Source organism: Nycticebus coucang, chromosome 6, assembly GCF_027406575.1.
Source record: "Nycticebus coucang isolate mNycCou1 chromosome 6, mNycCou1.pri, whole genome shotgun sequence".
NCBI classification, from domain to species: Eukaryota; Metazoa; Chordata; class Mammalia; order Primates; family Lorisidae; genus Nycticebus; species Nycticebus coucang.
The window spans coordinates 115,860,214-115,877,894 of NC_069785.1; the positions used below are offsets into that span (position 1 = coordinate 115,860,214).

The window sequence follows — 17,681 nt, forward strand, 5'->3', positions numbered from 1 at the left end:
TGTTCCACAAATGCAAGCCTTTGCTTTTCTCCCTGAAGACAAAACCTCCTGAACTATCTGCTTACTGATTTCCTTCCCAAACCAGACTCAGATATTACCCATGATGTGTTCAATCGCATACTCCCAAGACAGTAAATCACCACCACCCGACCCTAACCTTTGCCCCAGACAGTGTCCCTCTGTCTGCACTAAATTGTGGTTTAAATCTAGGCTATGTCCCACTTAAGAGCTTTGTGACCTTGAACAAGTTCTTCAGAGTATTGGTTTTCCAATCTATAAGCTGTGGATAATAACTTATAATAATCTATCTCATTGATTAATGGTAGGATAATGAAATAATGCATATAAATCATTTAATACAGTACAGAGTACATAAGGCACAAAAATACTTGTTGTCTCTAAAAATGATCGCACGCACTAACACGTGAGATGTATCTGTCCCAGCGTCTGGCAGGAATTGGGTATCAGACAACATAGTCCTCTCAACCTCAATCCTTATTTTTATTATTTATAATTACACATATGTTTATGTACCTGTTTTTCCTATGGAACTGTGTGCTGTCTAAAAACAGAATCCATGTCTTATTCCTCTTTATATTTCTGGAAATTATCACGGTCCTCATGCCTAGTAGGCATACAATGCATTTTAATATAATCAATGAAGTGAAAAGCCTGCCCCCAGCAAACCAACTTGCTTACTGTTCCTTGAAGAAGAGCTACGCTTTCCCACCCGTTTTGGGTTCCAAAAATTCCTCACACCTAAGAGTTTCTTTTCTCTTCCCTGCTTCCTGTCAGCCCTCCACATCTGGTTGAAATTCTCCACACACTGATTTCCCCCTTTCCGACTTCCAGAGTTTGTAGACCATAGACCACACATCTGGACACTGGGTAAACGCTGCTCTGTATCTTGAACCACTTTTTCCCTATATTTACATCTGTACCAGTTACTTATTGCTGTATCTGAAACTATCCAACCCGTAGAAGTTTAAATTATGCTGATGTATTATTTCTTGAAGTTCTGTGTGTTGTTTCTCTGCTGGTTCTCCAAAGCTCGCTCATGCAGTTGCATTCAGCTGGGGTCTCAGTGAAGTTGGAAGGTGCAGAGTGGCCTCCCTCCTCTGTCTGGTAGTCAGCAGGGAGCCTGGACTCCCTTCCACTCACTCACTCATCCTCCAGGAGGCGAGACTAGTTTCCTCATGAGGAGGTCAAAGGGCAACATTAAAAGCAGGCAAAGGTGAAAGCTGCAAATTCCCTTGTGGCCTAGACACTACACTGATACAATACCGCTTCTGCCGGATTCTGTTGGGCAAAGTAACTCCCAAGTTTATCTTGAATTCAAGGAGTGGAAAGATAGCCTCCTGCTTGATGAGAGGAAGTGCAAAAACATTGTTGTCATATTCACTGTTCTACAATGTCTTGTCTCCCTGAGTAGATCCTAATCTAAGTCCTCTGATTGGATTTGTTATAGCACCTGCAAACTCCAGCACTAGGCCTCGCACATCAGGGGTTTTCTTTTTTTTTGTAGAGACAGAGTCTCATTTTATTGCCCTCAGTAGAGTGCCGTGGTGTCACACAGCTCACAGCAACCTCCAACTCCTGGGCTTAGGCGATTCTTCTGCCTCAGCCTCCCGAGTAGCTGGGACTACAGGCACCTGCCACAATGCCCAGCTGTTTTTTGGTTGCAGTTTGGTCAGGGCCAAGTTTGAACCCACCACCCTCAGCATATGGGGCCGGCACCCTACCCACTGACCCACAGGCACCGCCCACATGAGGGGTTTTCTTTCTTTCTTTCTTTCTTTCTTTTTTTTTTTTTTTTTGCGGTTTTTGGCTGAGGCTGGGTTTGAACCCGCCACCTCTGGCATATGGGGCCGGTGCCCTACTCCTTTGAGCCACAGGCACTGCCCACATGAGGGGTTTTCAATAAAGCTCTGTAGTATGACTGAGAGACCAGTGTGGAGAACCTGCTCATTATGTCCATGAAAGACATTATGTTCTTGGAAGAGAATAAATTAGAGAGTCAGAGAGTCTTGGGTTTACATCCTGGTTTTGTAATTTACTAGATTGGTGATCTTGGTCACCTAACTTTTCTAATGCTCACTTTCCTATTTTTTAAAAGCAAGACAAAGATGCATGTATCTATTTTATACTAAAATAACATTATATAAAGTACTTGGCACATAGTAGGTTTTTAACTGTAGTTCCTAATCATCGTGAGGAATTTTTCTCATTTATGATTAAATATGTAATTCGGATCAGTGGCACCTCAATCAAAACTTATTTCAAACTTTGCAAAAGTAATCAGCTTTATGAGAACACATTTGGGACACTTTAGTCAGTGCACAAGATTTCACACCAGTCAAATTGCCCCTGGTCTTACTGTACATTTCACATTAACTAAAGCGATAATTCCCTATGACCTTTTTTTTTTTCTGGAAGAAGAAGGTGTTCCAAGTTTACGTGAGTACTCATTTAACACCTGGCATTACCTTCACATTCATTTCAAAGTTTGAGAAAAGTTAATGGCTCATGGTAGATCTAAATTCAGATATTAAAGTGTGGTGTCAGAAGGTTCAATATAATAGCATCAACCCCACATGCTCCTCAACCATAGATAGGATAATAATGAAAAATTAAATGTATAAAATACAATGAATTTCTTGAAGAGAGATGCTCTCTATTCACAAGTGACTAAGATTGTTATTAATAAGCATTAGTAGCAATACGCTTAAGTTTAAAAATGTATGTTCTAAACTATGTTATTTGGATTTAAAAATAAAATTATACAGCAGTGTGGAAAATGTCATGTTCATCAGAGATTTCTTCCTTAGTACACTTCAGTGTATTCCTCCAACTAGCCTGGCACCTAAAAATATTATTATAGGGTCATAAAATAACTATAAATGTACTCAAGGAAAACTCCTAATCTTATCACTTTATTGCCTTGGTGACCTATTAGTTCAAATTAACTCATTTTCATGGAGGGGCTTTGGGGGCAGCTGTGGAGCTGCCGTGTTAGTTGCAGGAAGTTGCAGGCTGGCAAATTTCATTCAAATATAAACCTCTAAATTTGGCTACCTGGCATTGCAGGATCCTGTTGTTTGCAGTATGCAAAATAAAAATTATATGCCATCTTGCTTGGTCAAAAGTTAAGAGCTCTTCAAAATTAATTTCAATATTATTTCTAGTGGATTTATAGGAGGAGAGGCAACTCTATGACCGCAATATATTGAACAAGAAAGAATGAAATGTGAGTTTTCCCTTCACATGTAAAATGACAACAGGTGTGCATGCTGAAGTCCCCTGGTTTGGCTGTTGTCTTCCAAACTATGAAATCCAAGAATAAGATGAGGACGCAGCTCTGCAATCTGCCTAGTGAAATCCTTACTTAGGACGCAGTCCCATGTTGGCCCTTGGGAATCTCTTGATGCTCTGTAAGATGGACTTAAGGGGTGCATTATCATTGATTCCTGTACCTGTATTTATCCATCAAAACATTTCCCAGCCCACCAGACAGGAGACAGCATTAATTATAGCTGCAAATTAATTAATTTGATGGTATGTTTTGTATCATGATTGTGATTATAGGTCATAAGCACTTGTCAAAGTTTGTAAAAATTCATCAAATTGTGCCCTTAAACTTGTGAATATTATTATACGCATATTATATCTCAATAGAATAGAAACATAAAATGTCACAAATGTCACTATATCATATATAATATACATATATATAAAGGAGAATATATATATATAGATTATATATAATACATATAGATACGTATAGATATGTATATACACTACATATTATATACATATCTATATATTACATACATATCTATCTATATATAATACATAAATATATTATATATAATATACATATCTATCTATATGTTATACATAATATATAAATAAATAAATAATAAATGTATATGCATATCTGTATAATATATAGATATGTATATAATATATATAGATAGATATATATAATATACAGATATATATGTATATAATATATAGACATATAGATAAATATGTATATAATATATAGACATATATAATATATATAACTCAAGAGAAGGAAGTATCCAATTCCACCTAATCCTTTTTGTGAACTTTTATAAAATTATATGATCCTTCTGGATATCACTAAGTCTCTTTTATACTAAATTTGTTTTAACTATGCTTGTCTATTGTTTTAATTTTGAGTAATTAAAATTGAAATGCTTGAAAGGCACTCTGGTAGCTTAGGTTACTTTCTCTACGCTCTGTCTTCTCATCAGGAAAATAAGACTATTACTCATCTCCTGGGGTGGTTGTGAGAATTAAATGAGAGGATACATATAACGCCTTTGGGCACAGCAGTGCCTAACAGTGGGTTTATGAAATGATTACATGTAAGTGCTTGTGAATTATTTCTATTACAATTTAAATTCTCTGCTGGAACACATTAGAAATCATGGAAAACTAAAGGCTTTTGTGTTGTTTTTAAAACCAGGAAGGTACCTACATCTAGATTTTAATACTTAGAGATTGACTTCCGTTTCAGGAAGACAAGATTGTCTGGGAGGAAGGAGAGTAAGCTATCCCACAACAAAACTGGATCCTGCATAAGGCAAAAGTTAATGAGCTGTTGAGCTAGCATGAAGAAGGGAAATCTCCAAAGCTGCAGGTAGTGGGCAGGGGTTGGCATGGGAAGTTAAAGAAAAGTTTGAGCAGAAATTAAGACATTGAATGATAAGAAGGTGATCGTGACCAAAAGACAGGTTCCCTGAGGACAGGTTCCCAAATGGGCACTACGTGTGAAAACCGCTCCTTAACTTGTTTCAAGTTGGCAAACTGAAACTGAGATTCCAGGCTTAATCTAGGGATCCCAAGAAATAGAAACATAAACTTCTGGAGGGAAGTAGCCTCAATTTAGTATCAAAGATTTTCGGAGACTGAGGTCAAAAGGATATGAATTTCAACCAAAGTTTTCCAATGCATAAGAAAACAAACTACAATGAATGAGTCAGCATAAACAATAACAAATTTAAATTCCCAGGATTCTCAGCTATTACAAGGACCTTATACAAAATATATAATAACTTAATCAGACACTCAAAAATTAACAAGCTCGTTTAAAAAATCAGATGGAATTCATAGAAATTTAAAAATATAAAATTACGATATTAAAAAACTCAATATGTGAACAAATGAAATACAGTTGAAGAAAGACTTAGTGAACTGGATACAAATGTGAAGCAATTTATATCGATCTATACTAAAGTATAAAACAGAATAATCGATATAGAGAAAATAAGGAGAGTTTAAGGAAAAGATTATTACAAAGAACTACCATAGATCAATAATAGACTTGTCTACAGTAATCAAGGAGCCCAAAAGATAGTGGAAACATAGCTTTAAAGTGCTGAGAAAGACTATAAAGTTAAAATGGGAAACGCAGCAGTATCATCTTTCAAGTACAAAGTCAAAAGAAATAATGTTTTCAGATAAACAAAAACTGAAATGGTTTACCACCTATACTTAAGGAATGTTTTAAAAAATGCTTTAGAAGAAGGAAATGAATCTAGAAAGAAAGTCTAGAAAAATAACAAGCAAAGAAAGTGGTGGACATATAGGTAAATCTAACACAGACTTAATAAATAGATAATGATGATGTCTAATTTGTGGTGCTTTAAAAACAAGGAACAAGCTAAAATAAAAGAAAATAATATATACATGTAAGTTAGGAGATGGATGGTAAGAGTGAATGTTCTAAGATTCTTATCTGTCAGTTGAAGGTTTCAGATATTCTTTGTAGGTTTTGTTAAATATGTGTGGTAAAATGGTAAGCGTAACCAGAAAGAATGGAATAGATGTATAATTTCCACACCAGGTAGAGGGCAAAATCATATAGGAGACAAGAACTCAAGAGACTTCTTTTCATCAAATAATAAATAAAATCAACCAGACTTGTAATGGTGAAATCTTTGCAGAACATTCTAATATTAAAATTGAGTTGGGGAGAGGATGATGCTGGCAGGAGGAGGAGGGGAGGAATCTGAGATGCTAGGGATTGGGTGGTGGATGAGAAAGACAGGAAAACTTTTACAGTAGAGATACGGAAAGGTAAAGAAGCTAGGTCAGCCCCAGTGACAGGGCCGAGGCAGGAGGCAGATCCATCCCAGCTCACTGAGGCTGAGGGGCAAGTAGGATGCTGGGACTGATGCTCACCAAATCAGGTGTGTGTTCTGTGTCTCACAGAAGCCTGCATGCTGGCCCCAGCCTGGCCTGGCCTGAGCAGCTAAAGCAGTGGCTCTCAACCTTCCTAATGCCACAACCCTTTAATACAGTTCCTCATGTTATTTTCCTTGCTACTTCATAACTGTAATTTTGCTACTTTTATGAATCGTAATGTAAATATTTGATATGCAGGATGGTCTTAGGCGACCCCTGTGAAAGGGTCGTTCAACCCCCAAAGGGATCGCGACCCACAGGTTGAGAACCGCTGAGCTAAAGGGAAGGAGGCAGGAAGAGATGATGGCAGAAATATGGGACATGGCCCCAGGCAGCACCCAGGACAGCTACTACCCTGCCACAACCCACTTATCCTTGAGAGGAAGCTGAGACAGAGACAGAAGGCATTCGTGCTGGCCCAGGCCTTCAAGGAAAGACCCAGACACACAGACTTGGAAATTGGAGAGTAACACGGCATAAGATGGGCCCCAGAAACATAGGAAAATATGCCCAAGCACAAGTACATCTGTGGTTAAACCACTGCCTCTTTTCCTCCCCCATACAAATGTTAGGGAACCACTTCTGGGCACTGCATGCCCAAGAGTTCCCTTCAGCCACTTAAAAGCGTTAACTTATTAAACAGGAAGCTACATAAACCCAGACAGGTTTAGAGGAATATACCATAGATTCGAAGGGACCTAGAAATGTTTACTAGTAATAACAGCTAGCACATACACACCACCTACTCTACCACAGGCCTCTCCCAAGTGCTTGACAGCGATGATCTTATTTAATCTTCTTGTGCCCAATAAGAGGCAGAGCTGGGATCCAAAGGTAACTGGTTGCAGGATCTTCACTCTTAAATACTATGCTGCTTTCTGAATGGTCAGAGGATATTTTGCCTGAGAAGACTGAATTCAAGGTTGGTGCTACACACGGAATGTTTGTGTTCCCCTAAACTTCAAATGTTGAAGTCCTAATCCCTGCTGTGATGGTGTTTGAGGTGATGGCTTTGGTAGATAATGAGGTCATGAGTGTGCTCCTCATGAGTGAGACAAGTGACCTTATAAGAAGAGACACAGAAAGAGAATCTGTCTCCACTACGTGAAGAAAAAGGGGCCTCACCAACAGCCAAGCCATAAGCTCAGACTTCTAGTCCCCTGCACTATGTTGGTGAGCACCTAGTCTGTGGGATTTGTTACAGGAGCCTGAGCTAAGATGGTTGGGAAATGAGGGGTTGTCTTCAGATATCCGAATGGCTTTCTATGGAAGGACTAAAGAGATTAGAACTAGGAAAGAGATTTTTTTTTTAGCCTATTTAGTAATAGACAGAGTCCCCCATAGAGGAAAGGTGCTTTCACAGAGGGTTCTAAGTTCTCTGTCACTAGAAATTAGAGGCACTTAGTGTTAGTAATCTGGAGAGAACTGAAGCATTGAGTGTGTGGTTGAATGACACTCTCTAGAAAGTCTCTTCCAGCTCTTAAGTTTTTAGAACCATGAGGGTCAGAGATAAGAAGTCAGAGTTCAACTGGGTGTTGAGAATTCTTACCTTATATAATAGCTACGCTCTGTACTTACTTTGCTTCAGCCAGAATTTGCATTTGTATATTTTAAGACTCTACACACCTGGACACCCTACCTTCAGAGGTCAGCTTAGACATCACTTCCTCCAGGATGTGTTCCCTCCCTCAACCCTGACACCAGCTTAGGTGCCCCTATCGCCTCCCCAACCATTCCACTCCTCATACTATAATGAGTGTCTGTTTTGTCAACCTCTATTAATTTGCTAGGGCTACAGCAACAAGTTACCACAAATGGGATGGCTTAAAGCAACAGGAATTTATTGTCTCATGGTTCTCAGGTCTAGCAGCCTGAAATCACGGTTTCGGGAGGGCCAGGGTGACCTGAACCTTCTGGGAAAAATTCTTCCCTTCCTCTTCCTGGCTTCTGATGGTGGCTGGCAAGCTTTGGAGTTTCTTGTTTTGAGGTTATATCATTCAGTTTTCTACCTTTATCTTCATGTGACTCCCTCCCCTCTGTGTCTGCAACTTTGTGTGCCCCTGTCCCCTTCTTTTTTTGTTTGAGACAGATTCTCACTGTGTCACCCTCAGTAGAGTGCTGTGGCATCACAGTTCACAGCAACCTCAAACTCTTGGGCTTAAGAGATTCTCTTGCCTCAGCCTCCCAAGTAGCTGGGACTATAGTTGCTCGCCACAACACCCAGCTATTATTTATTGCATTTGTCATTGTTGTTTAGCTGGCCCAGGCTGAGTTGGAACCTACCAGCCTCGGTGTATGTGGCTGGCACTGTAACCACTGTGCTACAGGGGCCAAGCCCCTGTCCCCTTCTTATAAGAATGTCAGTAATATGGTGTTCACGACTCACCTTAATTCAGTATGACTTCATCTTAATGTAAATAACCACATCTTTGAAAATCTTATTTCCAAGTAAGATTATATTCAAAGGTACTACAGATTAAAACTTCAGTGTATCTTTTGGGTAGACAAAATTCAATGTACCACATGCCCCAGCCTCCCATACTCACTAGATTGTGGGTTCTTTGAACATTGTACCTTAATTCCACATATTTTTATTAAGTCTATTATGAACTAAGCTCTGTTCTGGACACGGAGGACAAGTTACACTCAAGGTCCCTACCCTTGATAGAGCGTCTAGTCTACATGGAGCAGATATTAAAAGTGGCCATTCAGTGTGGAAGCCAAACGCTAAGAGTGTGTAGTAGTTCACCCTTATTGCTTTCTAAGGTTTCAATTGGTCATGGCTAACTAAGGTCCAAACATATAACATGGGAAATTCCAGAAATAAAAATTCCTAAGATTTAAATGGCACTCTACTCTGTTCTGAGCAGTATGATTAAATCTTCCTCAGTCCCAGCTCCATGCTGCCAGGACATAAATCCTTCCTTTGTCTCAGAGATCCACACTTTCTGCCACCTGCCTGTTACTCACTTAACAGCCATCCTGGGTACCAGATTCACAGTGTTACAGTGCCTCTGTTTAGGTCATCCCTACTTTACTTCACAGCAGCCTGGAAGTGCAAGACTATGATGCTAGCAACTGGGATATGCCAAAAACAAAAACTGTGAAGTGTTTCCTCGAATTGAAAAGGTAAAAGGTTTTGACTTAATAAGGAAAGGGGAAACAATCATACCCTGAGGTTGGTAATACCCTGTTTCCCCGAAAATAAGACAGTGTCTTATTTTAAGGTGTGCTCCCAAAGATGCGCTAGATCTTATTTTCAGGGGACGTCTTATCTTTCCTGTAAGTAGGTCTTATTTTCAGAGGATGTCTTATTTTCGGGGAAACGGAGTATCTACAGTAACAACAAACCTTATATCCATGAAATGGTGAAGAAGAAAAACTTCATGCTGGTTTTGCTGTCCTATCTCAAATTACAACCACAGTGCCTGGTAAGTGCTTCATGAAGATGGAAAAGGCATGAACTTGTGGCATAAGACATACACAGAGACTCTCCGTGGTACTCTCCATGGTTTCAGGCATCCCCTGGAGATCTGGGGACGAGTCCCCAAGAGTAAGGGGTAGTAACTGTCATGCACATACAGAGTCACTTAATACATATTTGATGAAGGGATATTAGCTAGAACAGTAAAAAAAAAAAAAATGAAGGATCATTAAATGACGATAGACATCTACCCAGTGCTTGTCTTCCTCAGTCCCATTACTGGTCATTACTTACAGGAATCTAAAAGTTAGGATTCTCTGGGACGCTTGTAAAACTTTGTTCTCTGGTACTTGAATTCTTGCTTTCATTTGACCTCCCCCCTACAACTCAGCTCTCTAAATAATACTTCAGAGTATCATCAAATAAAGCTTATAGAATGTATTTTTAACTTTTTTGTTGTTCAATTCAAACTTGCATCTGAAGAAAAACACATTTGCATTTGTTTGCCTTTCAGGGCAGCGTCAGCTCCTCTCAGTCTGCATTTGTCCAGCTGCCAGGTGAGCCCTTTAATTCAATAGGTAATTATTCTCTTTTGAATTTAAATCAAACATGTGGGCTTCCATTCTTTTACAACTTCCTTACACCACTTTCAAAACTTTGCTCCTTTAAAATAGTTATTTTTAAAATACAGGATCAGTGAAGACAGACCTCAGTCAGTCCCCTGTGAATTTAGGATTTATTATGGCTCCATGGCAGCCTTTTGATCCCTTGCCTAGAAGAAGCTTTTTGAGCAAAAGTAATAGCAATTAGGCCCTTGGTACACTTTTAAAATGTCTAAAGTTCTGACACCATGATCTGATAGATGATGCACCTGCTTCAAAACAGGAAGAGAAAGGGACCTGAGGGCAGAAGGGAAAACTACCATTTATTGGGTGCTCTCTACATGGCAGTTACCTAGTTCAGCATTTTGGATTCATTTCAGTACATGCAGCTCATTAAATACTCCTGTCAGGATAGAAAGGGGACATTGTTAATAATAGTGCTGGGCACTCTTCTCCTCACACACACAGTCCCTTCCAGATCTCAAACTCGGAAGTGACGCAGTCCTTCTCAATGGTTGTATGGCCTGCAGAGCTGGATAAGGGGAAGGAATAAGAGCATCTAAAATATATGAAAGTCTCTATATTGTGTGTCCCAGTCCTATTTACACTCACTAGAATTTGGTTTAATCTTCTCTCTTCTACAGAATAAAATTGCTGCAGATTCTCTTTCCATCTAGAATCATTCTTCCTCTTTTTAAGCAGAAAAAAAAAATGAAGCTTATGAGAGTCGAGTTTTTTATCTTCATGATTGTTTTTATTAGGAAATTAGAAAATTTGGAAGCCTTATTTACACCTTGTCAGTGTTCACCATTCCCTTGGCTATGACTTCATGGTATGAAACAGAACCTTATTTATTAATTAATTTTAATATTTTTAATTTTTTAATATTAATTTTCACTTGCACAGATTTTGTTTCAGGGAAGTATGCCAATCATGAAAACCCTAATTGCAGCCTTAAAATGCACAAGTAGATGAAAAGTTGGGGTGGGGGGTTATAGAATTTAAGATGAAAGTGGAGTGAGAAGAATCATGCTATGAGTTTTGCTGGAAATTTTTTTATTTCTGATGAATAAGTTTACTTGTTATTGTTGAACATAATGTTATACTACTGGATATGCCGAAAGTGTGTAAGACATGAGGTCTACCAGAGTTCACAGATCGCCTGGAAGATCATGTAATCAGGTGAAAAAATAATGAGCGTAACATGTGGAAAGAACCAGGGTTCTGTGTATGTAGAGACAGAAGCTCAGAAGTGGATGCTTTGGTTGGGAGACAAGCATTTGAACCCTTCTGTGACCTCGGGGCGTTGGTCCTTCCCAAATAGACCACGCCCACCAGCAGCTGGAATAATTAAATCATCAGTTACACAGACCTCGAGTCTATGCCCCAGCATATGTTCTAAATGATTGTGCATTTCCTGCTGCAAATGACTACGGGGTCAGCAAGTGTTTAACAAACACATCTCTGTCCTTCTGAAACCTTTGCTCTGGACCGACGGTTAGTGAGAGTCTTGTCAGTTTCAGCTTTTCTCCCAGTTTCTACCTGGCCCCTTCACGCACGCGCTCCCTAAACTTGCAGCCCCGGTGAGTTGAGCAAAGGATTCCATGTGGCCACAAGAGGGCGGCAAATAACACCAAACTCCCAGCCCGAGGGAAGCCTCTCTGAAATCGGCTTGCGGTCCAGCGCTACCTGCTAGGTAGAGAGGTGGAGTTCAAAGTCGGTATACGAAGAACTAGGAGACAGAGAGCAACCTGCCTCTAATTTGAGGTAGGTTTGTATGTATCGCCTTATCTGAAAACACTCGGTCTCGGATAACAAGGCCAGAGCAGCGTCTTGCTCACAGTCCTTGTACATACAAGGTTGTATGCAGCTCAGAAGATGAGAAACAGATGTTTCACTCATTAAAACCGGAATGCCAATGGATTCTTTTTATTTATCTCTTTAAGCCCAGCCCTCTTCTAGCACTGCGCTGGGCAGCTGAAAGATACACAGTTCCTGTGAGTGAATGATTGAACAGTTGTACCGTCTACAATAAACTCATCACTAAAGGCAGAGAGAACTTCTGACACGTTAGTTATTTAGGCAAAACATTCATTTATTACACGCTGGCGCTGGTGTCGGGCTCGCATTGGGAACCCCCTTTCCCAGGCAGGGAGACTCCTCTGCAACGGAAGCCTTGACCTTCCCGGGAGAAGTCATTGCTCATGTGTTTCTCATTTATTTGGCTACAGGCTCGCCGGTCATGTCCGGTTACTATGGTGTCCGAAGATCCTTCCTGTCTGACTCGGACTTCCACAGCAGTAAACAGTTTTCCAATGACCTCTATTTCTCCGGCGTGGCGAAGCCCTTTCCCTGCGAGCCCTCGGCTGGGCAGAGCCCCGCGGGCCTCCTGGAGTCCTACCTCCCGGAGCCCTACGGAGACCCCCGGCCCCCCGCGCTGGCCCCCAGCACCGGCTCGCTGCTGGGCGCCTCGCCCCTGCCACCTCTGCTGCCACCGCCCTTCCCCAGCGACCCGGCTCACTACCTGTTTGTGAGTACTCAGACTCTCGGCTCGGGGAGGCTGGCCCCCGTCAGGTTGAAGCCAGCTCTGGTCCAGCTCTGGTCCCCTGCAGACCCCTGAGGCTGCTGCTCAGCTGCCCTGAAGTTGCCAAGACAGACCGGCTCTGCCAGGGAGCCTTGCTCAAAAGACCCCTGTTAACCGTCACGGCAAGAGCATCTATCCGGGGCTTGGAACTGACAATGAGGCAGGATTTCGGTCCATTTTGCTAATGCTCTGCTGGTTTGGCTGAGTGTTCCCCAACCTGATTAGTGCAGGGACATAATCATTCCTGAAACTCGTGGGGAAAGATCAGTGGAGCTGCATCTAGACATGGCTAGGTGGGGACCTTCCAAGGCAGGTGCATGGGGCTGCCTTTCTTTCCAAGTTCCCTGCCTCTCCTTTCCCACAATATTTCTACCCTGAACAGCGGTTCTCAACCCTCCTAATGCCACGACCCTTTAATCCAGTTCCTCATGTTGTGGTGACCCCCAACCATAAAATTATTTTCGTTGCTACTTCATAACTGTAATTTTGCTACTGTTATGAATCATAGTGTAAATATCTGATATGCAGGATGCATTTTCATTGTTACAAAGGGGTCGCGACCCACAGGTTGAGAACCACTGCTGCAGCACCTTGTTCTTCTCAATCCTTCCAAAGAGGTCAGTTTGAAAAGATCTGAAAAATGCTAATATTCTTCACACAGAAAACTGTAAAGCCTTCCACTATAAAAGAATGAATCTGTAAAGCTAGTATTTAACAAAAAAAGGGAGGGGTGGGAATGAACATTATTAAGTAGCTAATCTATGCCAAGAACTCTTTTGTGCTTTTGTTCACTTCATTCTTGGAACAGCTCAGGATATATTTATGAAAGCCCCATTTTACAGGTGAACGAAGTGAGGGGCCCAGGGTGCTGAAGGCAGTAAGTGTCACAGACATGAAGGAATCCAAATCTTTCCAGCTCCGAGCCTGTGACATTCCCATCTCTCTGTTCCTTGAGGGTAGGGGGGGCTTCCTAACCCACTCAAAACTCACCAGGGAGCTGGACGCCTACTCATCCCAAGAGCGGGCCGGACACTGCCCTTCCCCCTGTATAAAGGATGTTCTAGGACCCCGAGTAATGACAGACTCAGAAAGGACAAGAGACACAGAGCCGGGGAAACGGTGCAACACTGTGTGGGTGTGCGCCTAATTGTTCTCACATTCCATTCATTTAATGTCATTTTCTGGGGAAAGAAATCTCTAGAGATATAGGAAAGCTAATTTCAGAGTAGGGAGGAGCTAAATTTCACTGCTGGTGCCTGATAACTATGGAGCATAGAGAGTGTACGAAGAAGCCACGGTCCAGCAAAACCCCATCTAACAATCAGATTGTCACCTAATGAGTAACCCAATGACCTTTCCATTCTCCTCAGAGGGACTCTTGGGAGCAGCCGGTGCCTGATGGTCTCAGCCAGCCAGAGCCCACGCCCGCCGACACCCTGCAGACCTTGCCACCCAGCACAAGCTGCCTCTCCCAGCTTGAGCCTGGGGTCACTGCCCAGCACAGGGGCTCCAGCTGGGGTTCCTCCCTTGCTGGGGCCCAGTCCTACTCGCTGCATGCGCTGGAGGATCTGCATCACACACCAGGGTACCCGACCCCGCCTCCGTACCCCTTCACCCCTTTCATGACGGTGTCAAACGACCTACCACCAAAAGTGGTGCCAATCTCCCCTGATGAGGAGGTGGACACCTCTTCCCTTCATGACCCTTCACCTTGGACGAAAGATGACGAGAACATCGCCTGGGGGTCCTATGAATGCCGCAGAGCTTATTGACAGGTGGACCGAGGAATTCTGTGCTTTCCTTTAAGTTAGGTTCCGTATTCCACAGATTGTTTTAGGTGTGTCTGCTCATTCAGAGCTGGATTTTCAGAACAAGCCATAATGCCACCTTTTCTTAATGGACAATGACATTTATTTGCAAGCTTCCCCACCATAACCCCACAGAAATAAAACCAAATGTTAATTAAATACATCACGGACCATGTTCTAGCGAGACAATCTTACAGTATGGTCTTTTGGGAACTTTGGTAACCCAGTATAATATGAACCTTCTGTTATCTTTGAAGTATCATTTTGGCACTGATTTTTTTTTCCTTAAATGACATTAAAAAGTTATACAGATTGTAAACCATACTGATTTTCCTGTCCGCTTTTTCTTAGTTGTGAACTATGTGTATTCTTTAGTAAAAGAGAATGAATTGGATATAATACACATGTGGGCACATAAAGCAAAAATCACTTTAAACTATGTGACTTTAACAAGTGAAGTGTTTTATACATTTCCCTCATTGCAGTGACATGTAAAATCCCAGTTAAAAAAAAATTTATATATATATATATATATGGCGCCATCTATAAATGCTTTATTGTCCATAAAATAGAATGAGGTCAGGAGACCATGGCTTCATAAATACATAACTTTGACTCCACCCTAAAGCCCAGCATCTCCCAAAATCAGTCCAATGCAACAAAAGCCAAAATTGTCTTTGATCTATGATAGCCTTAATCAAACAAAACATTGTCTCACTGAAGGACTAAACCTACAGTTATCAAAGTGAGTGAGTAAAATGGGCCTTCTGTGATCAAAAAGGAATTCATGGATTTTAAAAAAAATACAGAAAATAGAACCAAGCTAATGGGAAGAAATGACAGAACACCATGAAAAAAACAAAAGGGCTTTGGAGAGGGACATACTGCCAGGTGTGAGCCAGCAGCATTACACGCCACATCTCCCCACTATTTGAAGAAAGGCCTTGTTGGTGGTTCATTGGTCGGAAATGTACAGCTCTTACTAGCCATAAGAAATTGAAGCATGAACCTGCCTTGTGTCAGCTTTGATTGACGTGAGTCCCCTTGCCAATTAAGTTCCCAGCATAACTGCCACCAACCAGTGTGTCTGTCTATGGCTCAGCCCATCATAAATGCTTTGCACTCACTTAGACCTCACAAATGCTTGAGTGAAGGCCATAGTTATACCTACATCCTATCTCCTACCTTCTGACTGCCTTCCTTTCTTTACTCCCTTCTCATGTATTTCTGGCCTCTTCTGACCCAGGGCCTTCTTCCTCCATCCTCTGGGGACTAAGGCTTTCATTTCCACCCGGTTGTCCAAAGCCCTTCACTACAGAGTCCATCATGTCCTCTGTGACAGCCCCTATACTCTGAAAAATGCTAATACTCTCTGTACAGAAAACTGTAAAGCCTTCCACTATGAAGAAATGAATCTCCAAAGCTAGTATTTTAGACAAAAGGTGGGTGGGGGCATAACATTATTTCCAGAAATTCAAATAAGGGGATTAATTCACACTTAAATGTAGGTAATTGTTATTTCTTCTTCTTTGGTCCTTCAAGGATATCTTTGGCTAAGCAAACTCACGCCCAATTCATGGAGCACCAGCAGAAATGCTAGGTAGTGAGCCCTCCTTTGCCTCACCCCTCGGCTTCCTCAAGGGGGAGCTGATGGTGAATGAGCACGTGTGGCCCGCAGCCCCCGGGCTCCACTCCACTTTCTCCTTCCCACTAGCTTTTCCCCGCAGCCTGATCTTGACTTTGCTAAATATTCACTCTTTAGTGAAAGGTGGCAACGTCCACTGCGGAAGATGGGAGCTGTTCTTTCTTACACTCAGTGTGACTTGGAGCCTCATTTCTGCTTCCACTATCACTGACAGAGACATCTGCCATTCAGCAATTACTCATACCTGACCAGCAGGCCCCTGTGTCAACAAGAAGAGATTTGGCCCCCTTGATAGATTATAGAGGTCTTTCCGAGGGTCTCAGAGGCATTATTCTAGGTTGGTGGTATAAAATGCGTAACAATTATCATCCTCTACAAATGCTTCCTGTTTGTTTCTAAGCAGTAACAGCATTCCTCTAGATCATAACATGTGTGCACATGACCTTAGCTTTCGTTTGGTTACAACACTGAATATGAGGCACGCTCATATCTCTTATTATGTGGCCATTATCTACTCACATATTAAGTTCATTTATTCCTAACAACCCAAAGATGTCTTGGCTCTCAGATAAGGAGAGGTTAGCAGCCAGGCAGAGGAACAGAGGGAAGCACAGTGAGTGCAATGGTGTCTACAATCTTCTTAAAGCCCCGGTTCCTTTCATAATGTTTGACTAAACTGATTTATTTAAAAAACAGACATCCACATGCCCACACTGGAGGTGCTATCTATTTCCACTATCTAGTCCAGAAGACACTGGGGGGATAGGACCAGTGTCAGTCATTTCAAATGGTAAATTATTTTTAAGAATTCTTTTTATCTCGACAATGCACTTCTATAGCCCATGCATTTTAATTTAATTCTGTTTTATTGTCTTGGGATAGTTTCTTAAGAGTCTAAATCAAGCTACAAAATTATGACCAGGAAGTAATTCTATCTCCGGATCCAATTTCCCCTGCAAGTAACTCCCTATTTTCCACTGTCTGTGGATTCTAACCACAGCTTTTCATAGGCATGCACCTTGTCCTCTCCCTCTCCTTTTTTAAATATACTATTCCCAGACTCACAGCTTTTCAGAGAAAGCCAGAGAAAATTAAAGATCTTGGGTTCACTACTCTAGCTCTTTCAGGTCCTGCCAGGACACAGGACATGTATTTAAGATTTAAAGTATGCAGAGATGGTGATGTCAAGTTCAAGCTAGGAGATGATGACGTCAAGAAGCCCAAGGCAAAACGTGCCCATGCAAAAGCTGCACTGCAGACAATCATCCCGTGGATCACTCGGACAGACGTGGAATGCATAACAGCTCAGAGTGTTTGTTGCTCTTACAATGTTATACAAACCCCAAAGAATGAGAGGAGAAAACCACATCTTTACCTCACTTATTTAACAAATGCTTTTAAA

General features: G+C 41.5%; 1 protein-coding gene across 1 annotated transcript in view; it reads left to right on the top strand.

The window, feature by feature from the left end:
* The window catches only part of POU2AF2 (POU class 2 homeobox associating factor 2), a 34,092-nt gene extending 19,146 nt beyond the window's left edge, over nucleotides 1-14,946 (top strand). The window contains exons 4-6 of the mRNA XM_053595612.1: nucleotides 10,155-10,197; nucleotides 12,474-12,772; nucleotides 14,197-14,946. Of these exons, the coding sequence (XP_053451587.1) occupies nucleotides 10,155-10,197; nucleotides 12,474-12,772; nucleotides 14,197-14,598 (744 nt within the window). The 3' untranslated portion in view covers nucleotides 14,599-14,946. The remainder of the gene's footprint in view (nucleotides 1-10,154; nucleotides 10,198-12,473; nucleotides 12,773-14,196) is intronic.
* Nucleotides 14,947-17,681: the final 2,735 nt, after the last annotated feature.